We start from the raw sequence: 26,951 nt of genomic DNA on the forward strand, positions 1-26,951 counted from the left end.
ATTATTTTTCTCTTCCGTGTCTTATCTTGTTAAGATTATTGTTTCTGCAGAAAACAGGCAAGTCATCTACCATGATTAATTTAGACATTAAATTATGGATTTTCACTTTAAAGATTTCACTCTATCAATAAACTCCAGATACATTTAAAAGTTCAGAATCTAAAGAGAGAAAGTTACGAGCCAACAGGAATCTGAGTGGGCGTGAATTCCTCGCCCTGTTATGCCGGTCAGATCGTATCTCAGGCTTTCAGAGCAGGAAAAGGATGTTACAGGCATAATCGCAGGGAATATCAATCAGATAACTAAATCTAATTACAGTTACTAGATTAACTAGTTAACTTCAGCTACATGAAGGCAACTGGCCAAGTGCCACAACAGAAACAAGATTTAGGGAACAATTTCTCGACGCATTATAAAGACTGGTTTCGTATCAGACAACGGACTATTCTTTACTGGCTTTAAAAGGCACATGGTTTGTGTAGGAAAGAATTGTAGCTGAATCTCTCAGTAATAGTGACCACAAATTCAGCCTTCTTAGAGAAAGTATCGCGCCAAAACGACAGGATAACGACCCTAAATTTAAGTAATTTATTTTCCGAGGGAGTAAGGCAGCAGTAAAACACGCTCTGGGTGAAAAAAACGCCTTAATAGAGTCATTGAAGGGAACCGTGTCGTTCACTCCCAATTTCCAAGTCCTTATTTCGGCGCAGTTCTACTACCCGCAGCGCAATTCCATCTTTCTCTCTCCGCCCCCCTCTCCCGCGCACGCGCCCCGCGCTGCCCCGCCCCGCGCCGCCGCCCGGCGCCAGCGCGCAGGCGCAGAGGCCGGAACGCGGCCGGCGCCCGCAGCCCGCCCCCGCCCCCCCGCCGCGCATGCGCAGCGCCTGGCCGGGGGCCAAGCCCCGCCCCTGCCCCGTCACTAGTAACAACAGGCGGCGGCGCCCGCCCGCCTGCTCCCCCCCCCCCGCCTTCCCCCGCCGGAACCGGCGGCGCTGCCCCGCGCCGGCATGAGGCCAGAGCGCGGCCGGCCGTTGTGACGGGAGGCGGTAAGGGTCGTCGCGCCGGTGCCTGCCCCCTGCGTTCCTCTCCCCGGACCCGCCGCTCGCGTTCCCCCGCGCCGCCCCCTCCCCTCAGCCCCGCCGTCGCTGTTCCCCCCCCGCGGCAAGTTTCCCGCCCCCCGCCCTCTCTCTGCCGGCTCCCCTCAGCGTTAGCGGCGGGTCGGGACGTCGCGGTGAGCCCCGAGGAGCGGTCGGCTCTCCCCGTGTGGTGGTGGGAGCGGGGCTGGGGGGTGGCGGGTCACGGCGGCGCCGCCGCCGTTGGGCTCTCGCCGCCCCGGGGCGGGCGGGCGAGCGGCCCCGTCCGGAGCCCCTCAGAGGCAGCGCGGGGCTGTCCCGGCGCGGAGCAGCTCGGGGGCGGCTGTCACAGGTGTCCGCCGGCGCTCGCCCCCTCCCCGGAGCGTCCCCGCGGTGGCCCAGCCCGGAGGGGGCACGGCGGGGCGAGGGCAGCGCTGTCCGGGCGAGCGGTGCGGAGAAACGTTGAGTTTCTTTGTTGTGTAACTCTTTTTGTCCGAGGCTTGGAGAGGGTTTGTGGCTTTTTTTGCTGATTCAGGTGGTTTGTGGGTTGTTTTTTTTTTAAATGCGGAGAAGTCATGGGTAAATTCCTCTCTTGAATAGGATGTCGCGTGAACTTTCTTGTGACTCTTGAATTTATTGCTGGCAGCTTCTCGTGTCTGAGACGCTGCCGTGCCCGTCTGCCCTGCTCCGGAGCTGGAGTCGGTAACGCTTTCCGGAAGCCCTGTAGATAACGTGAGAACACGTTGGGAAAGAAAACTTGAACTAACTTATTGTGAGAAAACCGTTTCTCGCTAAAACGAGCCTGGCTAGTAGCCCGTGGGTTCATCTGCAAATGCTGCTGCCAGTATTTTTCAATAAATGTGATTGCATTCAGGAGAGTTTGGCCAAACAGTTTGCTGGGGAAAGCAGAGACAAAGCTGTTGGAATAGCTCCTGTCTGTTTTGCTAGTGATTTTTTTTTTTTTTTTGCCTGTATATTGGAATGTTTGTAGTTTCTGTAAAGTTTGTTTTCTCCCCAGATATCTCTTTTAAGTTTCTCTCTCAAAAGTCGTAATTTGATTTGGAAATGATGAAGGAATGCCTTTCGTCAGTTTGGTGTAGTGGTCCATTTTTTTCTCTTTCTTTTTCTTTTAAAACGAGGGGTTTTAACACTTGCAATGTTTTTGAACCTTTTTTTTTTAACCCAGTCCCGATTCAGAATGACTTATAAGGACGGCAGCCCACTTACCATGCTGGGAGGCTGGGCGCTGGGCGATGTTTTTCTGCCTTTAGCTGGTATGTGTCAGTGTTTGGTTCCCAGCAGCAGCACAGGAAGTCTCACCACCCTGATGAAGAGTCATAAAGTGTGTTAAAGACTTGTTACTAAAACTGGAATGGAAACGTGCTAATTTTCTGTCACTTTTGGAAAAAAATAAGTCGTTTCTGACAAAAATAGATACAGCTTTTCAGGGCCCCATTGTGTCTTCCAAAAACTAAAGTCAGTCATCAAGGAATTGTGAAGAATTTCCTATAGAATTGCTGGCATGTAAGAGAGGATTGAAAATGGCTTCCTACATTTGACAGATGGTTTTTAAAATTTCTTTTTCAGGTTTGACTTGATCTTACTAACTGCAGCTATGGTGCAGAAGTATCAATCCCCCGTACGGGTGTATAAGCACCCTTTCGAGTTAATTATGGCTGTAAGTATTAATTTTTGCTGTAATTTTCTTCCTTGACAGTTCCTTGTGTTGCTAAGTAGTTACTGGGCTCTGTTTGTTAGGTACTGTGGAACATACAGATTTGAAACTGTATACAAAATGAGAAGTATGTGTTTTGATGGCTTCTTCTCTACCCAGAGTGGTTTTTACATACTATGTTCTCTTTTTTTCCTAATGTTTAGCTATAGTTCATAGATCTGTTTTGAAGCTAGAGCAAGAGTGGGCTTGAAGCGTACTTCGTAGTTGATTATTGGGAGCAATCTGTTCTAGCATGGGAGAAAGCATCAAGTACATTGATTAAAAGGTTGTTGTGGTTGCATCTTCATCAGTATAGAGTTTACAGGACTAGAGAGCACTGAGAAAGCTGTGAAACCAAGGATAAGCCTGGACGAAACAGGAGAAAGTGTTCTGAGTAATACTTTGGAGGGAGTTAAAAAAACGATTGCTACAGAGGCCAGAGGGATGAACAAAAAGTCTTTTGGGTGCATCGTTGCTAATTTGTGCACAAATTTTACAAATAGCAACCAGAAAAACAGAAAAAAAAATCCTAATTAGATTCCCTCTTCTTTCTCTTTCTCTCCTCCTCTCTCTCCCTTTTTTCGTTTAGAAAACAGAAAGGAAGTGTGTCTTTGACATTTTTAAGTATATTCAGCCAAAACCACAGCTGTGTGGCTCTCATGAGTTACAAAGAGCAGTTGAGGAGAGCAGTCAGGTCAGCTTCTATCTGATAAGAACAGTTAAAACTAAATAATAATCTCAATAGTAATTGTTTTGTTTCACTTGCTTAAAATACTATGTTTAATGGCTTCAGAGGAGAGTTTTAATAGTGTTCATAGTGTAAATATTTAGATGGATCACATGATTTGAAGTGCAGAGTTCCTTACAGAAGTGATCCTTCACAATCACAGAGCAAAAAAGAGTTAGATCACTCTAAGGAGAATACTTCAGTTTCTTTTTATCTTATTCATCAAACTGCCTCCAGTGTTACACATGCAGGTCTTGCTCTTGCAAACACTCCAAGGCAGAGAGTGGTTATTTTCATGAGGGGTGAAAAATCTGACTGTGATATGCTGAAGGTCTTTTAGGACCTTGCTACACTTACTGACAGGTAGGCTTCAGATGGTTTCTAATTTAAATTTGATTGTCTGTGTAACTTTGGCCTTCAGTGAAGTGTCCTGGTTCTTGTTCTTAGATCAGTCAACATAAATGAGTTTCCTAGTCAAAATTCTCTGGCTGTTTACTGAACTGACAAGTCTTTACTGTGCTGTTGAATTGAAGGCAAATATTCTTCTAAGTTGTTTCTTCAAGGATATTTTTAGTTAAAATGCTGACATCAGGATTTTTCACAATGCTCAATTAAGTGTAATAAACTTCTGACTATTAATGTTACCTTTGAGTTCTCAAGCTGTTCTGTAGCTTGGGGATAACATTTGAAGGATAATCTGTAACAAACATTAAGCCTTTTCTTACACAAAAGCTTTTTTTCTCCTGTGGAAAGAAAGAAGCTGTACTACATATGCAACTAGGAGAAAACAATAGTTGAAAAATTAAAACCTAGTGATAATACGTATGATTTATTTTGTCTATCAGGGCAGCAAGTTATCACTTGAACTTGTTCAGAAAGCAATCACTGAATGAACATCCTTCTCCTGCCATGTTGCTTCTGTTATGTTATTGTTTTTTAAAACGTGTAAAATTCCCAGTGGTGATCTATCAAAGCTGGTCATGCGTTTTCTGAATTATGTAGAGGACTGCCTCTGCGAGCCACATTCTTTAAAGAATATAAACAGTATATGGTAGCTTCACGCCTCTTCTTACTGTTCTCACTTGGTTGAGTAGTGATTGCATAAGTTGATGAAGTATTTCTGGAAGGAATATTCCTGTCAAATTTGTGCTTGCTAAAGTGGAATTACTATGTTGCATATTCTCGACAACAAAAAAATGCTGTAATGTTATTTTAACTGTATCAATGGCTCTTCTGAAACGAGGAACACATCCTGGTATGTACCAAGCTTGAATTTAAGGCACTCAGCAAGCAACTTTAACATCGTGGGTTTTATGTTTGAGTTTTTTCTGTTCCTCTCTTGCATAGGCGCCCGGCCTTTGAGAGAACATGTTCTCTCAGAGGTTTAAACCCACACACCAGAGACACTCAGCTGTCAGTAAAGCCTCTTGAAGAAACCTTTGGTCAGTGTGACAGCAGTGTTCTTTATGCTGAGTTGTCTAACAAAAATCACTGTTTCTATCTTGAGTCGTCTTGTGTGGGATCTCATCTTTGTCTTAAGGTGCTGAGTACTTCCAAAAATTTTGTTTGAAAATCATCCTCCATTTCCTGACGTTTTCATGGAACTGAAGAGATAATTTGTTCTATAGAGTAGTGATGAAGACCACCAGTGCCAATGGAGCCTGTATGGACTGTAAAGATTTCCTGGATTATATGTGTTCCAACTACAAATCAGAGCTCATTAAGTCAAACTAATGTTTAGGTTTCAGATAGAGAAATCAGCATCAAATTCTTTTCTACAAGCAACCAAGTGAATGCCACTTGCAGAATGGGTCATTTACACTACAAACTTCCTATTTGCCTGCTTTTCCTTTCCCGGGTTTCAAAGAGGTACTTGAGGGAGGATAAAGTACAATCAGCATTCCATTTATGCAGTTCTAGTGTGCTTTGTGAGAACTTTGTTCTCTCTATGAAAGGCGAGTGCAGCTATATTAAGACAAAAAAACTGAATTTAATTCCACTTTGATCTAAACCAAGATTGACAAGACAAGTGTTTTGCAGACAATTATGATATAAAGACTTTTAAAATAGATGCAGTGAAAATTATTTTTCTTCCTAAGTTGAACTGGTGTTGAAAGTAAGTTTCTCTCTTATGCTTCTCCACTGAAATCCAAAAATGATCTGTTGAACCCCAATGTATCTCTATGACAGTATACTTCAAGGCACAGCCCCTTATTTCTCAAGCCTGCAAGAGATTTGGTGAAGCAGGTTGCAGGTGGAAAGTTGGGAGATCCATTGCTGCATGCTTCTTGCCTGCCTTTATCATTAAAGGCAAGCTGTGTAAAATCCAATATAAGCTAGTTCCCCTGAAGACTTCCTTTTACTGGTGAATTTTGCGATTCCAGATAATGTCTAAGTTGCTTTGAAAACAGTAAGGACTAGATGCAAATCTTTTAATGAACTCTCTCCTGAACTTGAAAAGATTCAAGAATCATAGGCTGGAAATGATCACATTTAAGTCTGACACGCCTAGCATAGGCAGTATGATTTCCCCCAGTGGCTACTAATGCTGACATGATGGCTTTTGGCTGCCCTGTGGCATGTCTGTCATACTCTTGAAAACTCTGTATGTGTGTGTATATATATATGTGTATATATATATTTTTAAAGAAACCCAAGCAACCAACTTGTACAGCTGTTCATCAGACTGAATAGAACCTCTCCTCATTTTTCCTTCTGTTCATGTTGAAGTTTACGTAATGCTGGAAGCAGCCGAAACGTGGAAAAATGACTGTTTACTGAGACTCACTTGTCAAGTTACCAAGGTTAAATATATTGGAGAAAAACTGAGAAGCTGCTTTTATAAAACTTCTAAAGATTATAGGTTCAATTTTTTATATTAGCTTAATGAGGTTTACATTTAAAGTAACATAGGGACTTTGAATAAGTAGTTCTTAATGTTAAAAGGCAGTTAAGAACTTGAAGCTTTTTTAACACACACAAGGCTAAAATTAACCTTGGAGATTCACAGCTCATTTTCAGTCTGGCATGCATGAGATAATTCCCCTTGAGTTTTATTTCCAAAGTAAATTTAAATAATGAATAATTAGCTACTATGGGATTCCAATGGTGGAATTTATGCAAATGGAAAATAAGTAAGATTTTTGAAAGAACCACATTGAATTGAATGATTGACCAGAGAGTTGTGGGGTTTTTTTTTAGTTTCTAGAAGCTCTATGGAAAATGTATTGCTCTTCAGCCCATTTAGGAAATGTCCTAGTTCCTAGGCCATGGATTACTTAGTTTCAGAAATAAGTATGAATAGTAACATGACTGAAAACAGTAAGTGTGTTCTAAACCTGTCCTATTATGTTTAATCAAATTAATGTAGATTTAAGAACTTGTGGTGCTGTGAAAAATAAGATTTTAAAATCTGCCTGTGACAGGAGACAGACTTTCAAAGGTATTTTGCAGTCTTTTGAATGCCTAAAACACTGTTTTCACTTTGTTAAAGTTCCTGGCATTCGTCAGCTTCCACTGGTGCCAAACAATGAAGAGAAGTCTGTAGGTAAACTAGTCATTGATGTGAACTAGCTTGCAGTTGTGGAAATAATGCATTTAATTTTGATTTTAAAATAAAAATAGCAATTAATCTTGCACTGCCTTGAGGCTGAAAACTACTTCCTTCCAAACTACATATGCTCATCAAAATCTTAAAAAAAAAAAAGTCTTATGTTTTTCCTTTGTTCTGATAGAATATCTAAAGCAGGAATCTTTAAGTATAATGTGTAGTGCCTTTTGATTATATTGTAAATTTAATCATTCAAATTTGCTGCTTTTGGACAACAGGCTGACTGGCTTTCTTTGGTTTTACAGATCTGAAAAAAACCCCAGTGTTTAAGGTAAATCTCCATGAATTAAAAGTATCCCTAAATTACGGGAAAATAATAAAATTGTAGATGGCATTAATACACCTCAGTGATAGAGTAGATTAGAAAAAAATATCTATTTTTTTCAAGTTGACAAATCAAAGTGTAATCCCTTGATCTAGATTGTAGAGAGTTTCCTGATCAGGCAGTACATCATCTTTTCGTTTTAAAGGTTATTACTTTAAAGTGTCATTAAAAAAATCCCTACAAACTATATATCAAGTAAAGTGCCACACCTGCACATAAATTCCATCTAGCCTCATTTTCTTTTTCTTGGAAAATTACATTCCACGCATCATGCGGAATCTCCGGGGTGACCTTATAGCGGTCTTCCAGTACCTCAAGGGGGCCTACAAGAAAGATGGGGAGAGGCTGTTCAGGAGGGCCAGTTGTGATAGGACAAGGGGTAATGGTTTTAAAATAGAGGGAGGTAGATTCAGGTTGGATATTAGGAAAAAATTTTTTACCATGAGAGTTGTAGAACACTGGAACAGGTTGCCCAGAGAGGTGGTGGATGCTCCATCCCTGGAGACGTTCAAGGCCCGGTTGGATGAGGCCCTGAGCAACCTGATCTAGTTGGAGATATCCCTGTTCCTTGCAGGGGGGTTGGACTAGATGGCCTTTGAAGGTCCCTTCCAGCCCTAACGATTCTATGATTCTATGTGAAGAGGGACTTAGAGGCCGATGAGAAAAAGGAAGCAGCTCTCCAAGTGCTTTTGTAAGCAAAAAGTAGGCTTTAAATGCATAGAGAGTTAATGTATTCCCCTTGTGGGGTGAACCTTGCCGAGGATTTGTCTTGGATAGTTAAAACCTGGGGAAGGGAGAAACTGAGGGTCCAGTCCTGAAACTGCTCAGTGGTTTTTCCTGCTGTTGCACAACTCCCAGGCTGTCATCTATGTTGCGTCTTGGTTTTGTTGAAAATTCAGGCTTATTTGTTGTTGGAAATGCATCGGTAAAACTGTGATGGAACAGTGCCTTGTATGGATTTTCTTATTTTCCAAATAGTGTCTGCAGTTTAACTGCTGGTTGATGGTCTCTTGTGTTATTAGCACATGTAAGAACAAATGAGTTTTTGGTCACTTGGTCGGCTTGAGCCGTGGTGAACAAACATAAGGTTAAGTTGAGCACTAGGGAAAAATATTGACTTAGAAGCCTGCTTACTGCGCAATTTACATGTTATTTCATGGTGTGCTTAGATATTTCCATGGCTAGCTGTTTCCTGTTTTTTGTGGGCAAACACATGACCTGACTGTAGCTGACAGCTGCAGTTCTCTTGTTCACCAAATGCTTTGTCAGTTTTTTTAACAAGTCTTTTACATTTTAAAAGCTAAACCACCACTACTGTCAAGCTCTGAGAGGTGTCAATAGAAGAAAAATATGTATCAAAACAGTTCTTGTTGCTTTGTTCTGAAAGCACTCCAAGCTTTTCACACTTTGCAGGTGTTTTAGCTCCAAGACTGGTGTGAAGTGCTGTTCTAGGATCTGTTGATCAGCCAAGTGATGTTACCTTTGAGTTAAAAATCTCAAAGTTAAACGCGTGGGAACCTGGCAGAAAGGAAGTGGTTAACACATCCTGCAGAGTCCTGGACACCCACAATACTACAGTTATGATCTGGAAAAGGTGTAGCGTCATGCTTGTAATTTGACATGTGATTCATTAAGAAGCATGTGTAAAAACCTTCAAAACCTCATGGGGAAGAGAGATGGTGTGGTTTTTTTTTTAATTGTTAATTCTAAAAATGTGTCCAGTGAGGAGCCAGAGGTTGCTTAGAGATCAGAGACGTCGGCTGCAGACGTAGAATATGGTGTTCCTCTGTGGTATGGCCAGTTAGGTGCACCTCCAGCGCAAGCAATCTGTGCTTCCTGTTCCTGTGGAGCTCTTACTGCTGTCTTACAGCAGAACATAGCAGCTGCTGTGCTTTCAGGAAACAAGCACACCATGAAAGAGGGAGTAGGAGGAGAGCCTGAGGGATTGGAAGCAACCCCTGAGGGCTTTCCATAAAGCACATTCAATCAGAGCCCAGATATTGGAGCGGAGAATTGAGGGGTATTCATTGTGATTCTTGTAACTGAGATTGGTTTTGCTTTGCGCTTAATTTGAGTTCAGTTTCTGGAAGGAGGGCGGTGATGTGTTCTTAAAACTGTTGTGTTCTGAATATAGAATGAATCTCCTGAGAATTTGCAAGGAAATCTGTTAATTAGCTTAAGTTAAAATTAATTACAGGTTAGTCTTAAATAGTCTATTTTCTTTTCTCCCAAGTGAATTTGTCTTCAAATTTTTCATGTAGTTTAAAAGTACACTGCGTATGTATTCTAAATGAACTAGGCTGTTAAAGTGAATTATTAAGTCTTTTTATCTCATTTTTATGATGTAGTTAAGACAGGTCAAGTTAGCAGCTCAGGTAAAATGTGAAGTAGGGCCTATTACAGGCAATTTGATAATTTGGCTTTCTTACAGTCAGTTCGCATGCAGCTTGCTTCACCTATAATCAGTGATGTTTGAGGTGAGAGTCATGCTGGGAACTTATGCTGGTGGAAGATACGGTGGCAGCATGGCTGGAAGGGCTGTTCGGCATCATCTGGGCTCCGCTGCAGTGTGGGCAGCGTTGCCAAAAGAGTACAAGCAAGCAATGAGCCATCAAAATTTGAGATCGGGTCCCAGCATCCTGGCTTTACTCTGCTTTGCTTTTGCTCAAGCAATACTGGTTTCAGCGCGGTCCGCAGAGGCTTTCAACTTGTGGTTCGTGGGCTCCCTTTTCTAAGGGTCAGAGAGACATAACCGAGTGTGTGGTTTCCCATTATAGCTAAATTGATGTTCCAGCTTGCTCTTGTTGCTTCCTTGCAAAGACACGTTCATCAGCCAGCCAGTTTAAGGAGATAAGCTGGTCAAAAGCTGTCTTGGAAAAAAGGAAAATAAATACCTTGTCAGCCTGGTTTCCTCAACAGGCTCACTTAAGGCTGATGAGCACCCATGTGGGAGCAGGTGCTTGTCCCCTCCTGCACGGTTAGTGAGCTGATGGCAGCTGGCCACAAGAAAGAAAAAGCAAGTCAGCAGAGCATTTGTCAATACACGTTGTGCTGTGGGAGCCCTTGATTCCACGGCGAAATAATTAGGGATCTGCAGTTTGGAAAATGCTGGAGCCTGTTGCTGTTACAGTAAATGAAGAGGCCATTAGAAACTTGATTCAGCAGTCTTCAGGTCTGGTATTCTTTAGTGATGCAAAGTATTTGCAAATTGTGCTTAATGGCTTGGAGTTGTGGATTCTGTGAGTTGCTTTGGCAGAAAGGGGAATCTGTCTTTACCTTAGAAAAATGAAAATTTTTTAAAAAAGGGTATTTTGTATGATCTAATGGGGCAGCATGCAAGCTGACTGGTTGGCTTTCTTGCTTTGTATTCATGTATGAAACTTCAGATTTGAACATTTTCTGTCCTTGATTACTCTTTGGTTTTACTTCATGATAATTGAGTTTGGGGACTATATGTCAGTAAATTTGAAAATAAAAATATCACAGGGCTGTTGGAACCTAACAGCTTTAACTCTGGTGACAGCAGAGGGATTGTGGGAGGGAGCAAAGAGAAGCTACTCTTTCGTATTATAAATGCATTTTTATTTGAACTGTTTGAATTCTTAATTACCTATGTTTGGGTTCTTTTAAATTAGCATTTGAAGACTTCATCATAGTCGGGTTTATGAAGTAAATAAAAAATATCTAAACCTGTAGGGTCACATACACTTTGGATTACTTGTTGGATGATTGTGACTGTTTTCATCCTGATGTTATTCGTATTCTCAAAACTTGAGTATAGATGTTTTTTCTGTATTATCTATGCAGATCAATCTGTGTAACAGTTGAAAACTATGTTGCAAACCTCTTAATGTTTCAGCCTGTCTGTGACTGATAACCTTCTGCCTTGCCTACTGCTGCTGTAATGTTATATCATATTGCTTTGACAATAGTAGATCTCATTTTGTGAAAATGAATATTTCTGTGGTGATGGTGAGGATGGCAATGTGTCGTTTCTATTTGTTTATGCCACAACAGAAGGGGAACAGTTAGTTTCCTGATGAGAGCAGATCCTTTCTCGAGTGCATTGTGTCTCTTCATTTAGTGTAAAATATGAATGCCGTAGACATTAAATCCAGTTCAGGAACATCAGTCAGTGGAATCCTTTCCAGAGGACATTTTTCTGGCTATTTCATTCAGTGTGTAAATTATATTACTTAATTTGCAAAACTCTTTGCTGTGCAATTCATTGGCCTGTGGAGAAATTCTTCATTGCTGAATTCATGGTTCTATGAAATTACTTATTTCTATTGAAGTGTTTCATGGTCGGCATGGTGCAGCCACTGACATTGTAATGAACAGGATTTAAAGCAATTTCACTTAACTTGTTTGTTCTGTGTTGACTGAACCAATTCTTGCTTTTGTTTGTCTGCCTTCCTTTGCTGTAAAGAAGGGTGAAGAACAAAGAGATGGTCTATAATCTGATTTCAATTGATTTTTAGAAAAGAATCAAAGCAGTCTTGACTGCTGTTTTTTAATTGGCTTATCTTTTGAAGCAAGGTGGTATCTTTCTCTTTGAATTTTATTGGGGAGCAGATTCAGAGGTGCAGAAGTTGTACCACCTTAACCTGCCAGTGATGCATCTCGCAGTGGTGTTACCTGGTTATTGACATCTAAATGATGTGTTTGGGTGTGGGGAAAAGGATTGGGTTATGTTTCTTAATGAGAACCCAAGTACTGAGTTGCACCATAAGGCTTATCTCACTCGTGTGCTATCTATCTGGCAGTGGCCAAGGGCAGCATCTGCCTCTAGGGAAGAGGATAAGAACGAGCAAGACGTATGGTAACACTCTCTTGGGCTGTGCTTTCATCGTACAGCGATGTGTCTTGACAGCCCTTCTGGTCCAGAATGTGCCCGTTGTCTATAATAGCACTGCAGGTGGTTTCTTTCTTATGCCTGCCCAGTTCCTTTCTGGAGCCAAGCGAACTCTCTATTGTGACACCCTCCAGCAGGAGTTTGTGCTTTGTGACATGGTCTGTCAGGAGATGTATCCTTTATCTAGAGCCTGGCTCCTGCTTGCTAAGCTTCGCACCACCTGCTCCTTGTGTTGGAAGAGGCAGTAAAACCCTACTCACATTCTTCCTGCTGCCTGCCTTGTTAGGTCTGTAGGATCTCTCTCTCAATTTTTAAATTATTATTTTTCATGGAGATGAGTCTTAGTCTGTTTAATAGTTTGTGTTTTGATGTGAGGAACCACTGTTGTTCTGTACTGTTGATCTTCCACCATCAATTTCCAACTTTTTTGAGGCATCTCCTGATACATCAGACATGTATGTAAAGTTAAGGGTTTTTTTAAATATTATGTTTAACTTTATAGCTTAAAAGGTAAATTGTCTGCAGGCCCCAGATTCTATCATGCTGCATTTGGATGGCATTCCATTGACATTAGTGAATGGTTAAGATTTAAGTGATGTGCTTAATAAATTTTAATTGGTTTGCTTAATAGAGTACAGCTGCAGTCTACCTGGAAGCTGGTATTTTGCTGGTCCGAAAGCCAAACCAAGACCTTTACAGTTGAGCCATGGTGCCTATCTTGAATTCCGCCCTTTTGGCAAAGCTTTCTTTGCTGTACTGATTATACTCTTGCTAGAGTGAAATCACTCTTGTGGTGCTTAGAGGCCAGTTGCCTCTGGGCCAGATTAAAACCTGGTGGGTGCAGTTTGAGACAATGAAGTCAAACCTGTTTCACTGAACCTTCATGCGGTGGGGGGTTGATGTAGATGGCGATCAGAGACTTTGTGGTAGTACAAGTCTTTAACCTTCTAGACAATGGTTTAATGAGGAATTCTGAGCCTATACTGTAGCAATGCTGTAGTCATCCTTTCCTCCCCTGCTCATAAATTAGATTTTGTCTACACAGTAATAATTTCATTTAAAATCCCCTAACATATTCCAGATGCTAAACATGGTTTAACAGACCTGCTTATTGAAAGTGTCTGTGATTCTAAGGCCAAAAAAGTGTCAAATATCAATTGTAGGACTCAATAAAAGTGAGACTTAAGCATGGAACAATAGAGCAGTAAGGAATATTTGACTGTTCCAAAAATAGATCCTCAGTGGACACAGTAGGATTGCAGCTGAATTTGAAGGTAAAACTGATTGCAGAGGAACCAGACATGCAATTTTTAACTGGAAAGGAATGGGGAAGCTAAATACCAAATTCTGCTTTCAATGTGACAGTATTCCATGTGTTTGTGAGATGCCTGTTAGCAACGCAGAATATAGTTGTCCTTGTTCTGCTGTAAGACAAGTAATGGTTATTTACAAGCAGTGGTAAGACAAGCTTAATGGTTTACAGTCATTTTGATGTGTGTATCTTAAAAATTTCAAAGCAGGATATGTTTGTGTTGTGTAAAGGTTTACATATTGTCATTGTTTCAGAGAAATAGGAAGTGCTTGAGAATAGCTCACATTCCCCAGTAATCACATGTCAGTCTCCAAGCATTTAAGCTTTCACTGGCCTGTTGCCAGCCTTTACTGTGATGCTCTTTTGGAGGTCGACCTCTTCTCCATAGTACTTTAACCTTGAGCCAGAACAGTCATGTCCTGTGCAATTGGGGTCGGAAGCCAAGTTTCCTATCTTGGAAACTGGTGAAGTTGACTCTAATGACAGGGCACGTTCTGTCAAACTAAGCGTTGTTCTCAGAGCTATGTGGCTTCTGGGCCAGAACTGATTTCCATCTGTCTTGCTCAGAACGCGAGCAGAGCAAACACTCATTTGCTCTGTAGAATAGTTTTGCGCATGCATTTAATGTAAACAAGTTCAAGTGAAACTGCCAGTCAATCTGATATTGCTGTTGCCCCCACTAGGTCAGCGAAGGTCTGTGTATACTGAAGAGCAACTTACAGCAGCATGACTATAAAGTCTGTCCTTGATGTTCCACCTTCAACCCAGACCAGAGCAATGTCAGTTGTTTTTTTTTTCTAACCAGCAATTTGATATTGGCCTTCCAGTCACAAACCAGCCTAACCTGAGTGATCGGGCTTTCCCAGCTTACTCCAAAAAAAGGAATATTAAAATTATTTTATTTACACTCAGCATGTTTGAGTTTTCTGTCTTGAAGCTTTTTTTCTCTTGAGGAAGGAGTGGTGCTAGCCCAACTTCTCTATTATAGCTTCTCGTTTTAGAGATTTGTGTCTCAAGATCACGCAAAGGCTGCAATTAGCCTTGCTCACTCGTTGGAGTGGCACTATGCCTTGGACTCTTTTGGGCTCTCTGGACTTACCAAAGGGAGGAAAAGAGTTAGTGATCCTCTTGGGAGTGTCTGGGAGGCACGTAGGTGTAACTCTTAAGCTCTTACACTGACTATCCACTTTCTTCTCAAATCCCAGTTTGTTCTCTGAAGGTGGACATTCAGGCTCCTACACAGAGAATCAAGTATTACAGAGTTCCAGCTGTGTAAATTTATTTAAGCAAACCACAAATGACTTGTATCTGTTTTAAAGAAACCACTCTTCCAATTAAAGTACCGTTGAGGCCTGCCTGTGGTTATTAAAGATCATCTCTTACAGATAAAATATAGATGTTAGCCCTTGTCTTCAGGTCAGATTCTTTATCCCCGAACCGTTTTGCCGGCTGAATCAGTACACCTTTACCACCAAAAGCTTGAACAAAGTTGCATTAAATCATTGACGAGTTTACTTTTTATCTGGAAGAAGATTGTGTCTCTGCATGTAGCAAAATGGTTCCTAGGTGGTTAAGAGCCAGTCCCCTTCCAGTTTCAGTACATGCAGCTGCATGTGACAATCAGGCCACTATAATTTTGCTAGTAAAGCTTCTCTATGTGACCACTTTTCTGAAATGAAAATGCCCAGCTATTGAATCGTGTCTGTGCAGGAAGGGTGCACCGAGGGGGATAAAGCAGTGATCTGTATGGAAAGAGCCCGCGTGGGTGGCTTGACCGGTCACATCCCTCCTGCGAATAGGGGCCTCTGTGTCTGGCTGGTTCTTCCAGTGCAGGAAAGCAGAGGCTCTTTGCTCGGTCTGGTAAGTCAGTTACCACAGTTGCATAACTCAACAGTGAATTACCAGTAAAATTCCACTTATCTGGGAGATTGCTTCATAGCCTGTTTTGAATCTCCTGCTTTATTTATAAGGTCTAAATTATTTTAATGAAATATTAAAATATTAAAGTAACTTTATTCATGCTTGGAAACACTGGATGCCGAAGCCAAGATTCACTACCTCTGTAGCCTATGCATTTATGCTCCAGTACAGAGGAATTTTGCTTCAGACTTTCTTGTCTCCCAATAGCTCCTTGCTCTTGCTTTTTGCCTTTTCTTGTATCCCCTACCATGCTTTTGGGTTTGGGCAGTTGTAAGCAAATACGCAATGCTTTTTTTAGTATAACTCAAATCTCTCAGGAATGCTTAATGAATATATATTATCAAGTCTTTCCTTGGATAAGCTTAGATAGCACCTACAACTAAGTATCAATAAAACTCTAAATGGAGCGTCCTTTCAATAAAGCACTTGTGAAATCCTTTTGGTTTCTGGTTTGTATACTAGTAGAAAAAATGAGCACTTCCTTGCTTCACGTATATTTCACAGAGAATGTAAACTAAAACTGAAGTGTGTGTAAGCTTTTAAAATTGCTACAAGGAAAAGGTTGTATGTTTTTTTGCTGGAGTTGTTACTGTTGTCTTGAGGTTGAGTTTGATGTCTTCTGTAACTTTTGATAGCAGTAGAAGATAATCAGTTCGAAATCCTGTTAATGAAAGGGATACTAATATACATAATCCTATAAAGTCAATGCATACTTAGCGTGAATTTCTCCAAAACATTCTCTGCAACAGATACCTAAAGGTGTGCTTGTTGCAAAGAGTATATACTGCGATTGACAGCTAAGATAATATCCCAAGTGCACATGGTGTGCTGTGACGTTTTGTGCAGGAAGGATGTTTTGATTTCAGTAGGACTCTTGATGCTATCCCTGAATGGTGGCCTCAAATGAAAGAAGTTTAAGCACAAGCAAGGCAAACCTGTTTTTAGGATGGGTATCAAAGTTCTGGAATATGGTGCAGATGCTGTGATGAGATTGCTTGAAGATCTGTCCAGTTTCAGTGACTGCTTTTACCAACGACCTGAATGACATAACACGCAGCGAGCTTGCTGAGTTTGCAGGCGGCACGGTACCATGTTTGAGTGCCTTACACCTCAGGGGGACTCAGAACTAGCCCGCAGGGTAGTTATTAGGGCTGCTTAAAATGCCAGGCTGTGCGTTTGGTCTATATTTGGAATGTGCTTAAAGCCAATAGTGATCAACACTGTAACCATGGAAATGCTGCCTGAACTGAAGGGATGAGCAGAAATGCCAGTATTGGTGTGTTAGTGCTGTGACGTTCCCTTGGAAGTGCTTTGTCGCAGTGTTAACACATGAAGGGTCCTGTTGTCAGCAGCCTGGGGTGGTGTGTTGGATAAGCAGCACTATTGAGAATACAGTTTCGTTTATAATACCGTTTCAGTGGTGGTTCACGATTTTTGTGGTTAGTGTGTAAACTGTTACGACTGAAATTTAACATGAGGTTGTTCCTTTTACTCTGCTGAAGGCTTCAAAGAGATTAAATAGGTGTGAAGTAGCCTGGACTGCGTCTACAGAGCTGCATGGAGATAAGCATTGATAATTCCTGTGATGTGTAATAGGACTTTGTTCCTTGCCAAAAGCCACAGGGTCTCTATTCCGAAAGGTCGTTTTGCTTCCTCTGTGTGCATCCCGTGTGTTTTGGGTGACTGGTGTTAAGTGCTGCTTGGAATGATAGTGATCCAGAAGCAAACAAAAAACCTCTCTCTAAATTTTGATGTTCTCAGAGTAACTTATTTGAGCTAAAGCGCAGAAATAGCTCCTGTGCTGCTTCCTGACTCCATAATGATTTTTAATTCATTGAATCAAAGCTCTTCATGCAATAGCATGAAGTAGCTATTGAACTAGAGTTTCGTCTGTGTACTGTGTTACTTTGTAATGGTTGTGGGCAATGTCCTTGTTACTGTCAGATGCTTTCTGTTTCAGGAATTTGCAGACTGGATGTGAAGGTCAAAGCCTTCTCGCTGCGTTTCTAGGATTTGAGCAGCCTATTGCTGTGCCTGCTTTGCATGTGGCAGGCCTGTAAACCTGTTTGGTAGAACAAATGTGTATTTATTCTGTGGTGACATCCACCAGATTACTTAAAGATTTTCATTAGCTCTGTTCATACTGTCTAGGAGCAGGGCATATTTGAAATAGGCAAGAAACATAACTGGATACTTACTTAACTTCAAAGTACTACGGGCTTCTAATACAGCTAAATGTAAAAACAGACAGAACAGTCTTGTTCTCATCTTCATACGAAGTATTGAAACCTGAGGCTTTATATAGTTAAGCTAAGAGGTGAATTTAAATGCCTTGGAAGAAACATCTCTTCTCATCCTCCCTCTTTCTGTGTGGATGTTTGCAAGGTATAAGTGGGTCATTCATAGCAGTGTAGGGTCTGAAATCCTTTCCAATGAAACCTGATTAGATCAAAAGGACCCCTTTAAACAAGTATGAGTCAAAGGATGACAAGGAGGAGTAGGGATTATGGTCTTCTGTACACCTAGTAACTTTTCTTTCATGCAGAGCTCTTGAGTGACAGAGGGGCTGTCAGTGGCAAGAATTTAATGGCTTTGGTGAATACCAGGGAAAGAAATGTTTTCTTCTCCACCTCTGTGTATACTTGGTTTGATTTCCCTCAGCTCCTGATTTCCCGGAGGATTTCTCAGGAATTTCATTGCCATTCCACAAAAGGAAAGGCAATGAAAGCTCAATTTACTGGCTTGACTGGCTTCTAATGCTTTTCTAGAGACAAGAATACTGTAAACAGCAAGTCACCCTAGCACTTCGTACTCTAACAAGATCAAGTGAAGCCTTGGTGATGTTAATGAACTAGTGATGCAGTGATCTTCAGGGTTTGTAGGGTTGTATGGCCTGCTTAGAGCCGAGGTTGCTTAACACCTGTGGGTGTTCAAAGCGTAGGGAATGCTTTGAGCCTCGTGCAGGATCCAGTAATGTCTATGTGGTCATGGCTGATTCAGTGTGTTAGTCTCTCTTGAATCAGTTGAGTCCTTGATCTTCTGAATATGAGAGATGTAGACGTGGGCAATAAATTTGAGCACCACTTCAGTGCACTATCATAAATACAGCATTATAAAAATCCAAGTATCGTGCTGCAATAAGTTCTTGAACCCCTGACAATTTTTCTTCCCAGATACTCTGCCTGAAAGCTGTTCACTGTGTTGGAGAATGTCTGAGATTGGTTCTCAAGCTTGCATCTCTTGCTGAGAAATTAATTAGCCTTCAGTTAGAATTCATCAACAGAATCTGTGCAGAGTAGATGCTTGTTAGTACCTGTCTCATAATTTGTGTAATAATGTGTATTTGTGTGGTCTATATTTAAAAACCCACAAAAAATAAAACTCAAAAAACTAAAAAGCCATTGTAGTTCAAAGATTTGATGCATAATTATATAAAACTTTTAACAGCCCCCTTTGTGAAAATTTTAGACTAACTCCATCATTTTGAAACTTTAAAGCTGGGGTGTATTTCTGCAAAGTAGCAGCAGTTGGGCCATTTGGGGCAATTACTTGAGAATGGTTTGCTTTGGTAGACTGTATGTTAACAGTGCAGGCACTGCTTGTTCCCAGTGCTGTAAGCTTACACTCTAAATACACTAATGACCATTTAATCAGAAAGTCCTAGGTCAGTAAGGCTTTGTACACTTGTGTAGTAAACAAGAACTTTTTAGCCTCTAAAATGAAGCAGAATGCTTGTCTTATTGGTGTTGACTTGTCCTATTGATTTTTCTGTGTAACCTATAGAAGGGTTATTTATTTTGTCTTGGATATACTTAATAGTCATCATTAATATTTAAGAGGCCAAATTGCATCTTGTACCAGGGAATGGAGAGTGAAGACAGTGTATCCTGTTCCTGAGTGACTTGTGCTACAGCAGGGTAAAATGTTTTTGGGCTGTAATGGAGGGAGGATAGAAGAGGGACAAAGCGAAATAAGACCAGGATGTAGTTGCCAGTATAGTAAAGTGTGATGGGGAGAAAGAGTTGTTGTGCAATCTTTTCGCCTGTAGTTTAGGGTAAAGGACTACTCACACTTGCCAGGTGAATGTCAGTCAGCTTTCATTTTAAGGGATTCACCGGAATACATCCCACTGCACGATGCAGCTGTCCTCTCAGAGCCATCTGCACTGCTGTCAGATTGAATGTTCTGCCAGTTCTCTGCTATTCACACTCTTCTGAAGTATAGCTCCATTTGTAAAGGCTGGATTTTTCCTCTCTCCAGTGAAATTCTGCTCGTCGTAGAGTGGAAGAGTTTTTCCTGCTCCAAAATTAATATATTAAAATGAATGTATATTCAAATGTGGGGCATTGGGATTTGGTTTCTTTTTTTAACAAAGCAAGAGGGAACACAGAACCTTCCCTTTTAATGGATGCTTGCTGCCTGTGTAATTTGTCTTGGTTCTTAAAATCTTGGAAGAAGCTCTCATTCAGGTGAAGGATTATCAATTTTAATTCAGACAAAGGGCTTCCACACAAGGTATTTCCTGATGTACTTTCTCATTGCTTAAATCCAGTTCAGTGATAAGTTCATTATGCAAACATTTTGTTTGTTGATCTGGCTATGATAGCAAGCAGGTTAACCATTTGTGAATCTTGCTGGAAAAGCTTTGGAGGAGCTTATTGTGTTCTAGTTCTAATTTGATTTTTTTAATCATTCTTTAAGTTGAAACTGCAATGGAAAACTTAAGCCCTCATTTTTTCCCCTTTAAAAATAAAGTCATAGTGTTCTGTACACTGTTAAGAAAAGCAGCAGAGAAGGTCTCTTGCATCTAATACCCACTTTTACAAGTACCAGGTGTGCAGTGGGTCATCATCCACTTTGAAAATCTGTCTAGTCGTGTCTTGATGGTATAGACTCGGCCCAGTTTTAAAGACAAGTGAAAAAGAAGGTTGGTTACACTACAGTATTTGTCAAGGACTGGAAATGTGCGTGTAGAAAAATTTTGTGTTTCAGATAATATACAGCCATTCATTCATGGGTCTGACTGCCCCTTTTGTGCTGAGTGGATTGTCTGTAGTCCCCATGAGCCTCAGTTGTAGTCTTGTGTAACTAAAGCTGCCTTGGTCTTTTCCAGAGAGAGAGAGCTCTTAGTAGGGAGTCACTGCCAAGCAGCCTTTGTTTCCCAGCAATAAGAAAATAACTTCTCTCTTAAATGAGAACATTTAGTGATGTGAAAACAGTGGAAAGAAAAAAAAAAACAACCCCACACTTAAGCCTACTTTGAATGAGGGCTGCTGTGGAGAGCAGCCATACTGATGTGGGAATTTAAATGCAAAAAAACCCGAAAGTTTAGCTGTGCCTCTTGCATGGCGGCAGCAGTCTGGCTTGTAGCAGTGAAGGTATCCTTGCAGAGGGCTGCTCATCCTTCCAGAACTGGCTTCACAGAGGTGTTCCTTTCCAAAGAGCTGACTACCTGTATGTGAAAGATGTTTTTTCTTTCCCAAGCTGCAGTCCAGTTCGTGTTCCCTCTTCCTGGTGCCTGGGAATGCTACCTTACCGAAAATCTATTTCTAGAGCTTTTTGAGGTATATCCGCTCTAACCATCTGCTTTCTTCCACACACACGCCCCCGAGCTGGTTACTAACATGCCAGCTAGCATCCGTGAGATACACTGGCACTGATACACGCTTCTTTGTAGAAGTATAATGATTTTTAAGCATATACAGAGAATGGGAAAGAGCTATGAACAGCAGTACATGGGAGATAAGAAGATATTTGCTGATTTGCGAGAGTTAATCCAGAATTGTTTCTTTCCAAATGCAGCTGCCAAGAATTTGAAACCTCTTGGTTGGCCTCCCATGAGTCAATGTTTTTGCTATTGATCTACAGTGCTCTAATGCAGGAGGAGGAAGGGGATATGGTGATACACAGGAACGATCAAGCTGCTGGAATGCAGCCTGTCAAGCATCCTGCTTGAGCGACCCATTTCTTGTATGTTTATGAATAATTCAGAAATTCCACATACTCAGAGTGGATAGGAGAGCGTGGTGAATGTTGGGATGCATTTGCAGATTAGAACTCAAACATGGTCAGGTATTGCAGGCAGAAGTTAAAGGTTTTTGTGGCATGCACAAAACGCAGCAGACTAGATCCAATTGCCGGGATGAATCTCTTGAGGTGCCCTTGGAGAATGTTGTGCTGCTCTTAGAAGGTTACTGTTCTAGCAATTTTGAACAGAAAACATCAAAAAGAAATAAAAGATCTTAACAGCCTGTTTCATGCAGTTAAGTTATGAGGAAAGCTCTCAATATGCTTCATCTTCTGAATGGTGACTAGAATTCCTACTTATTTTGCTAGGTTAGAAGTTCATTTGGATGATTCAGCTACTAGAAGAATAACAGCACAGTGTAAGTAAGATTGCTTGCAAGTTTTGTCAGACCTTTTTTCTTCTTGTAAGCACAGAAGTTAGTTTTGAGTCATCTAATGGAAATACTGAAAAATCTCTAGTCTTTAAGGCATAAGACTGGGAATATTAATCTGGCCAGAAACACTGAGCAACTTATTTGCATAAATGACTGACTTTCTCCACTGAGGACTGAACACATGGTTATTATCACTAGCCCTAGGCATAGTTTGAGAAGGAAAAAACCAGAACAGAGTCTTTGGTCCTTCTGAAAATTGGTTTGGGGTCATACCTAAATGCTGTTCTAAAGATGGTATTTGGAAAGAATTCTGTTATTGCTGATATTAGAATCCCAAAATCTACGGGTAGCAGCAGCAGCAAGTATAATTCCCTTGGGTAGGAAAAATTACTGCAATGAGTTTAATATAGTCTCACTTTTGAATTGCTTTCATGTCTTTAAACACAGCTGAAATACTAGCAAAGATAAAAGTAAAATAAATCCTGTTATTTTGACTCTACTCTGAACATGAGCTGCTAAGGGAAGCAATTGGAAAAGAAGCTTTAATACAGTGCTATTTTGGTTGAAATTGTGCTTGTCAGTGTTCTTACTGTTAATGTGCATTAAGAAAGTTAAGGGTTTATATAATGAACCCATTAAATTTGAAGTTCAAGCTGCTTCACCATACTGTGTTTTTCTTGATGCACAGTGCCAGCTTCCAATACATCAGAGTACACAAGTGTTCCAGAGGCTGATGGGAAATTGTAAAAGTACATTATTAGGGAGCAACAGAATTGCAGGCTTAAAATAATTTTTTTGAAAGGTCTGTACGTAGATGTCTCTCTTAGCCAAAGAGGTGTTGTGACTTTTCATGTCAAGCCCAGCACCAGTTGTGGAAGTTTTGGGGATGAGCGCGCCTGTGCTTTTTAGTTGTTGCATGTTGGAATCTCCATGCACCGTATTTTTCAAAATGTGACAGAAGAAAATGGTAAAAAGTAACATTCTTGCAACATCCTTCTTAGATGCGTTTAGTACTACAGCAACAGCATTTCACTGTTGCGTTGAGTCCGTCAGGATTACTGCAGCAGCTTTGCTTTTGAGGAAATGATTGTCTTTTGTGATTGTATCTGTACAGTAGAATTGAAATCCTCAAAGATGTGTAATATCTGATTATTTTATTCGTAAAGAGAGACCTATCATACAGGAAAAACACGTAGCTTTCTGTAATGTACTCTGCTTTATCAGACTGCTAAGGAATATTGGATAATGCAGTTCCATTATTTCCTGTCTGCAAAGCTGGACTTGAGACAACATTTCTGGTTCAAAACACCTCAATAATGCAGCAAACTCCGTTCAATTCTATTATTAGAAAAGAAAAAGCAGTGTTTGATCTGTCTTTAATCTTCTCATGCTCTTTCAATAGCTCCAGTCTTGGTGAAGCATGTGCTGCCTTGACTCATGTGTCTCTTATTGTGTTGTACCACAAATTACAGGTTTTCTTCCTGTGCCTGGTTGGTCCATGGTGAAGTGAGATCTTTGTGTCCTGTAGTCTTTTAGCAGCTTTTTCCTGCCTACTCTGCAGGGTGAAAGAGAACTGTTTGCCACATGTGGAAGAGACAGCTATGCTTAAATCAGATGGAATATTTTGATGTGGCCACAGCTTACTATAGTCACTTCTTCAAATGAGGCTGTGCTGAGAAATGGTGCATTAGAAGAACGCACTGGCAACGGTGCATAAAGAAATAAACCCAGCCTTATTTAAGAGCCCAATAAAACTGACTGTGAACAGTTCTCAGTACTCTGTGTGCATGTTCTTTAGGGAGAAAGAATGCTGTGTTGCTGTTAATCTCTTTGAAACCTTCAAGTACTTTGTCACTGTAAGCATTGAGCTTGCCAACTTTTGGCAAGATAATTATTTTGTTCTCTTCCAGATTGAACATGTTTAGTTTTCTCATTCAGAACAAAAAATTCTTCTTGGGTGTTTTTTTGCTCACAGTTCAGTAAATGCTTCTGAGCAGGTAATGTGGTAATTTGCAAGTATTCACAGGGCAAACGGGAAGCATTTTAAGAACTAAGATGGGAAATGTGTCAATATGTGTGCAATGAAGGAGATGTGAAAAGGCTTGGTAGAGAGGAGGCTACTCTGATGGGGAAATTTCATTGTGATCCAGAAGTAAAAATACTTAGAACATAGTGAGAAAAATGTTACAGATATCGACTTCCCCTTCTTGTCTGTCTATATAATAATTGTTGTAACATGAGATTCTCAAAATAAAATAAATGAAGCAATCTGAAAACCAGAAGTACTTCTCCGTTCTGCTTCTTCTGGAAATCTTTTTTTCCTCTTAGGTCAGCATTTAACTACAGTCAATGCAGTTAAAACAGTGATCAGTTTAGAAAGAATGCTGAGACTTATTCACTGAGAGGGCTGAGGTAGTCTTGAACGACTGTGAAATGTGGAGTCTTCTGTCTGGAACAAGAAGAGCCTCGTAAAAGAAATAAGAAATTTCTTATACTGTACTAATAGGACCCATCCTCCCTTTCTCTTGGAGCTCTGAAAGGTTTTTCCCACTGCTTGCTATTGTGTTATAACACTAATGCTCTGTCACTTCTATTGTGCACACATCTCTGAACCCAGAAATTAATTCTGTTCTTAATTTAAACAAAAACAGCTGTGCAAAGACAAAGTCTGAAAAAAGGAGCACGTGTGCTCACTGGTTGTGCTCCTAGTACGTTACAGAGCAGCTTTATGAACTCAGGACAATTGTGCTGCAAAAATGATTTAAAAATATGCACAAGGGGAAAAAAGCTGACGCTGTTTTAGTGCGTTGCACCACTGTCACCATAGTAACTCTGCGTTCAAACTGTGTTTGAACACTGGTAACAAACTAAGTATTTTAATTCTTGTAAAGGGAGAATTGAGAGGCCTTTTCTCTTCCAGTTCCACCATTGCATACTTTATGCAGCTGCTGCTTATTTTCTTCCACACTCTCTCCCTGTTGGTGCTGTTACTGTGCTGCAACCCAGCTATATTCAGAGCAGTTAAAATGATGTAAAAGGACAGAATGGATGTCTTAGCTCTTTTAAATAATTATGTCATGTTCTGCTCTCAGATTTACTTTGTTGCTGAAGTTTTCTTCTGCACTGGGACACCTTGCAAATCCTGCCTTTTCACCAAAGGTTTTCACTAGGTTCCGATAAGAGCTTGAGAGCTCTGTTAGCTTAAGAAACAGGCTTTGAAGTGTTTTTCTTAAACCTTTGGGAACTGTATGAAAAACCCTCTAGACAGCTTGGTGAAACACCGATAATTAGCATGTGGGTTTTTTAATCCAACATATAATTGTTTTCTCTTGTGGTATTTTAGAACTAGAGGGTCTTATTTTCCTGTTATTGCTGTCAAGGGGATTGTCATTGTACATAATGAACAATCTCATTTTTGGAAGGAGGGGAGAAATGGGGTATTTTGTGTATTGTTTTAAAAATTGTTTTACCTGGGAAGGACTATATTGGAGAATGTATTAATAAATGGATTGTTCAGAAGGCACTGTGACTTCTTTCAGCTATAACACGGACTCCAGGAAGGCTCAGTCCCTTCTATGAAAGGTATGAAGGGCATCGTGCCTCCAAATGCTGGTGCTGTCAATGAAAGAACCTTACGCCCACCCTCAGGAATCAATTGTGATGATAATTTATTTTTTTCTCTTTCTGTCTTTATAGGCATATGAAAGAAGGTTTCCTACATGTCCTTTGATCCCTATGTTTGTAGCCAGTGACACTGTAAACGAATACAAGAGTGAGGATGAAGCTATCCATGTGATTGAACGGCGCTGTAAACTCGATATAGATGCCCCACGACTATTAAAAAAGGTGATTAGGTTTGAAGTGCCTGTTTTATACTTCTGGATATCCTTTCACATTAATATTGTACCTTAACAGAATCTGTCATCTTCCTCAGATTGCAGGGGTGGATTATGTCTACTTTGTTCAGAAGAACTCTTTGAACAGACGAGAAAGGACTTTGCATATAGAAGCCTACAATGAAACCTTCTCTAATAGAGTCATTATTAACGAACACTGCTCTTACACAGTGAGTAACAGGTCCTTGGTGGTGCTGCAGATGGAGTTAAGTCAGTGTTTAGATTTCAGGACTCATTAACAGAAGTTGGGTTGTTCTTGGCTGTTGCCTTGCAAGAAAAAATAACCAACATACCACTGTGAGTGATAATTGTTGTTAGTGTTAAATGTAACACACTTGCTTGAAGAACTGAAACGAGTTTGGCACCCTCTTGCTTGAGCATCTTCTCAGAGAGCAGAACACAACATAACTCGCTGTGTTTGACAGCTCTTTCCAGGCAAATCTGTGGTCTGTAATAGCAGTGTGGGGCTTGGTGAGGCTGGTACCCTGACAGAACTGTTAAAGGAAGGTTCAGCGTAGCTTATTTGCCTTCTGCTCAGCTCAGGCAAATGTTCATCACGTCAGCTGTTTTAACCTAATTCTTTCCGTCGTTCTTGGTCTTCAGTGCAGACGTTTTCTGATACAAAGGAATGTGGTGGCATGCTTACTGCTATGCTCTGGTCGTGTGTTTTCTGAACGGCTTAGCCAATACTCAGGCTCGTACAGCAATAAACCCTCCAATCAATGTTAAAGGTCAGATCAAAGCTAGCGAATGTAACTGATTTATTTATGTTGTAGTGTTCTTTTTTGTGCAGATGATAACATTCTCTTTGTATAGAACCATGGTTAAAAGGTCACTTGATGTCACTCATTTGACACTGTTATCCAATTATTTTTTCTTATTATTTTGCAATTATTTCCAATGCATATTGAAAAATACTTTTCCACCTGCAATTTTTCTGTGAAAGCTCTATTTAAACAGGGGAAATGTCATACAGAAAAGTGCATGTGATAAATATGTACAAAACACAACACTTGCCCTTGCCCTTGCCCTGCTCAATCAAGAAATCAGTGGGTAAATACAAATCCAGGATTTTAATTCAAGAATAAATTGTTTTTTAAAGTTCATTTTTTGTTGTG

At 40.7% G+C, this 26,951-nt stretch overlaps 1 protein-coding gene across 1 annotated transcript in view; it reads left to right on the forward strand.

The window, feature by feature from the left end:
• The first annotated feature begins 983 nt into the window (after positions 1 to 983).
• The window catches only part of SEC14L1 (SEC14 like lipid binding 1), a 40,574-nt gene continuing 14,606 nt past the window's right edge, over positions 984 to 26,951 (forward strand). Inside the window, 4 exon segments of the mRNA XM_086624025.1 lie at positions 984 to 1,046; positions 2,661 to 2,751; positions 25,634 to 25,783; positions 25,872 to 26,003. Coding sequence (XP_086480151.1) covers positions 2,689 to 2,751; positions 25,634 to 25,783; positions 25,872 to 26,003 — 345 coding nt within the window. The 5' untranslated portion in view covers positions 984 to 1,046; positions 2,661 to 2,688.

The sequence above is a fragment of the Tauraco erythrolophus genome, chromosome 20 (genome assembly GCF_009769465.1).
Source record: "Tauraco erythrolophus isolate bTauEry1 chromosome 20, bTauEry1.pri, whole genome shotgun sequence".
NCBI lineage: Eukaryota > Metazoa > Chordata > Aves > Musophagiformes > Musophagidae > Tauraco > Tauraco erythrolophus.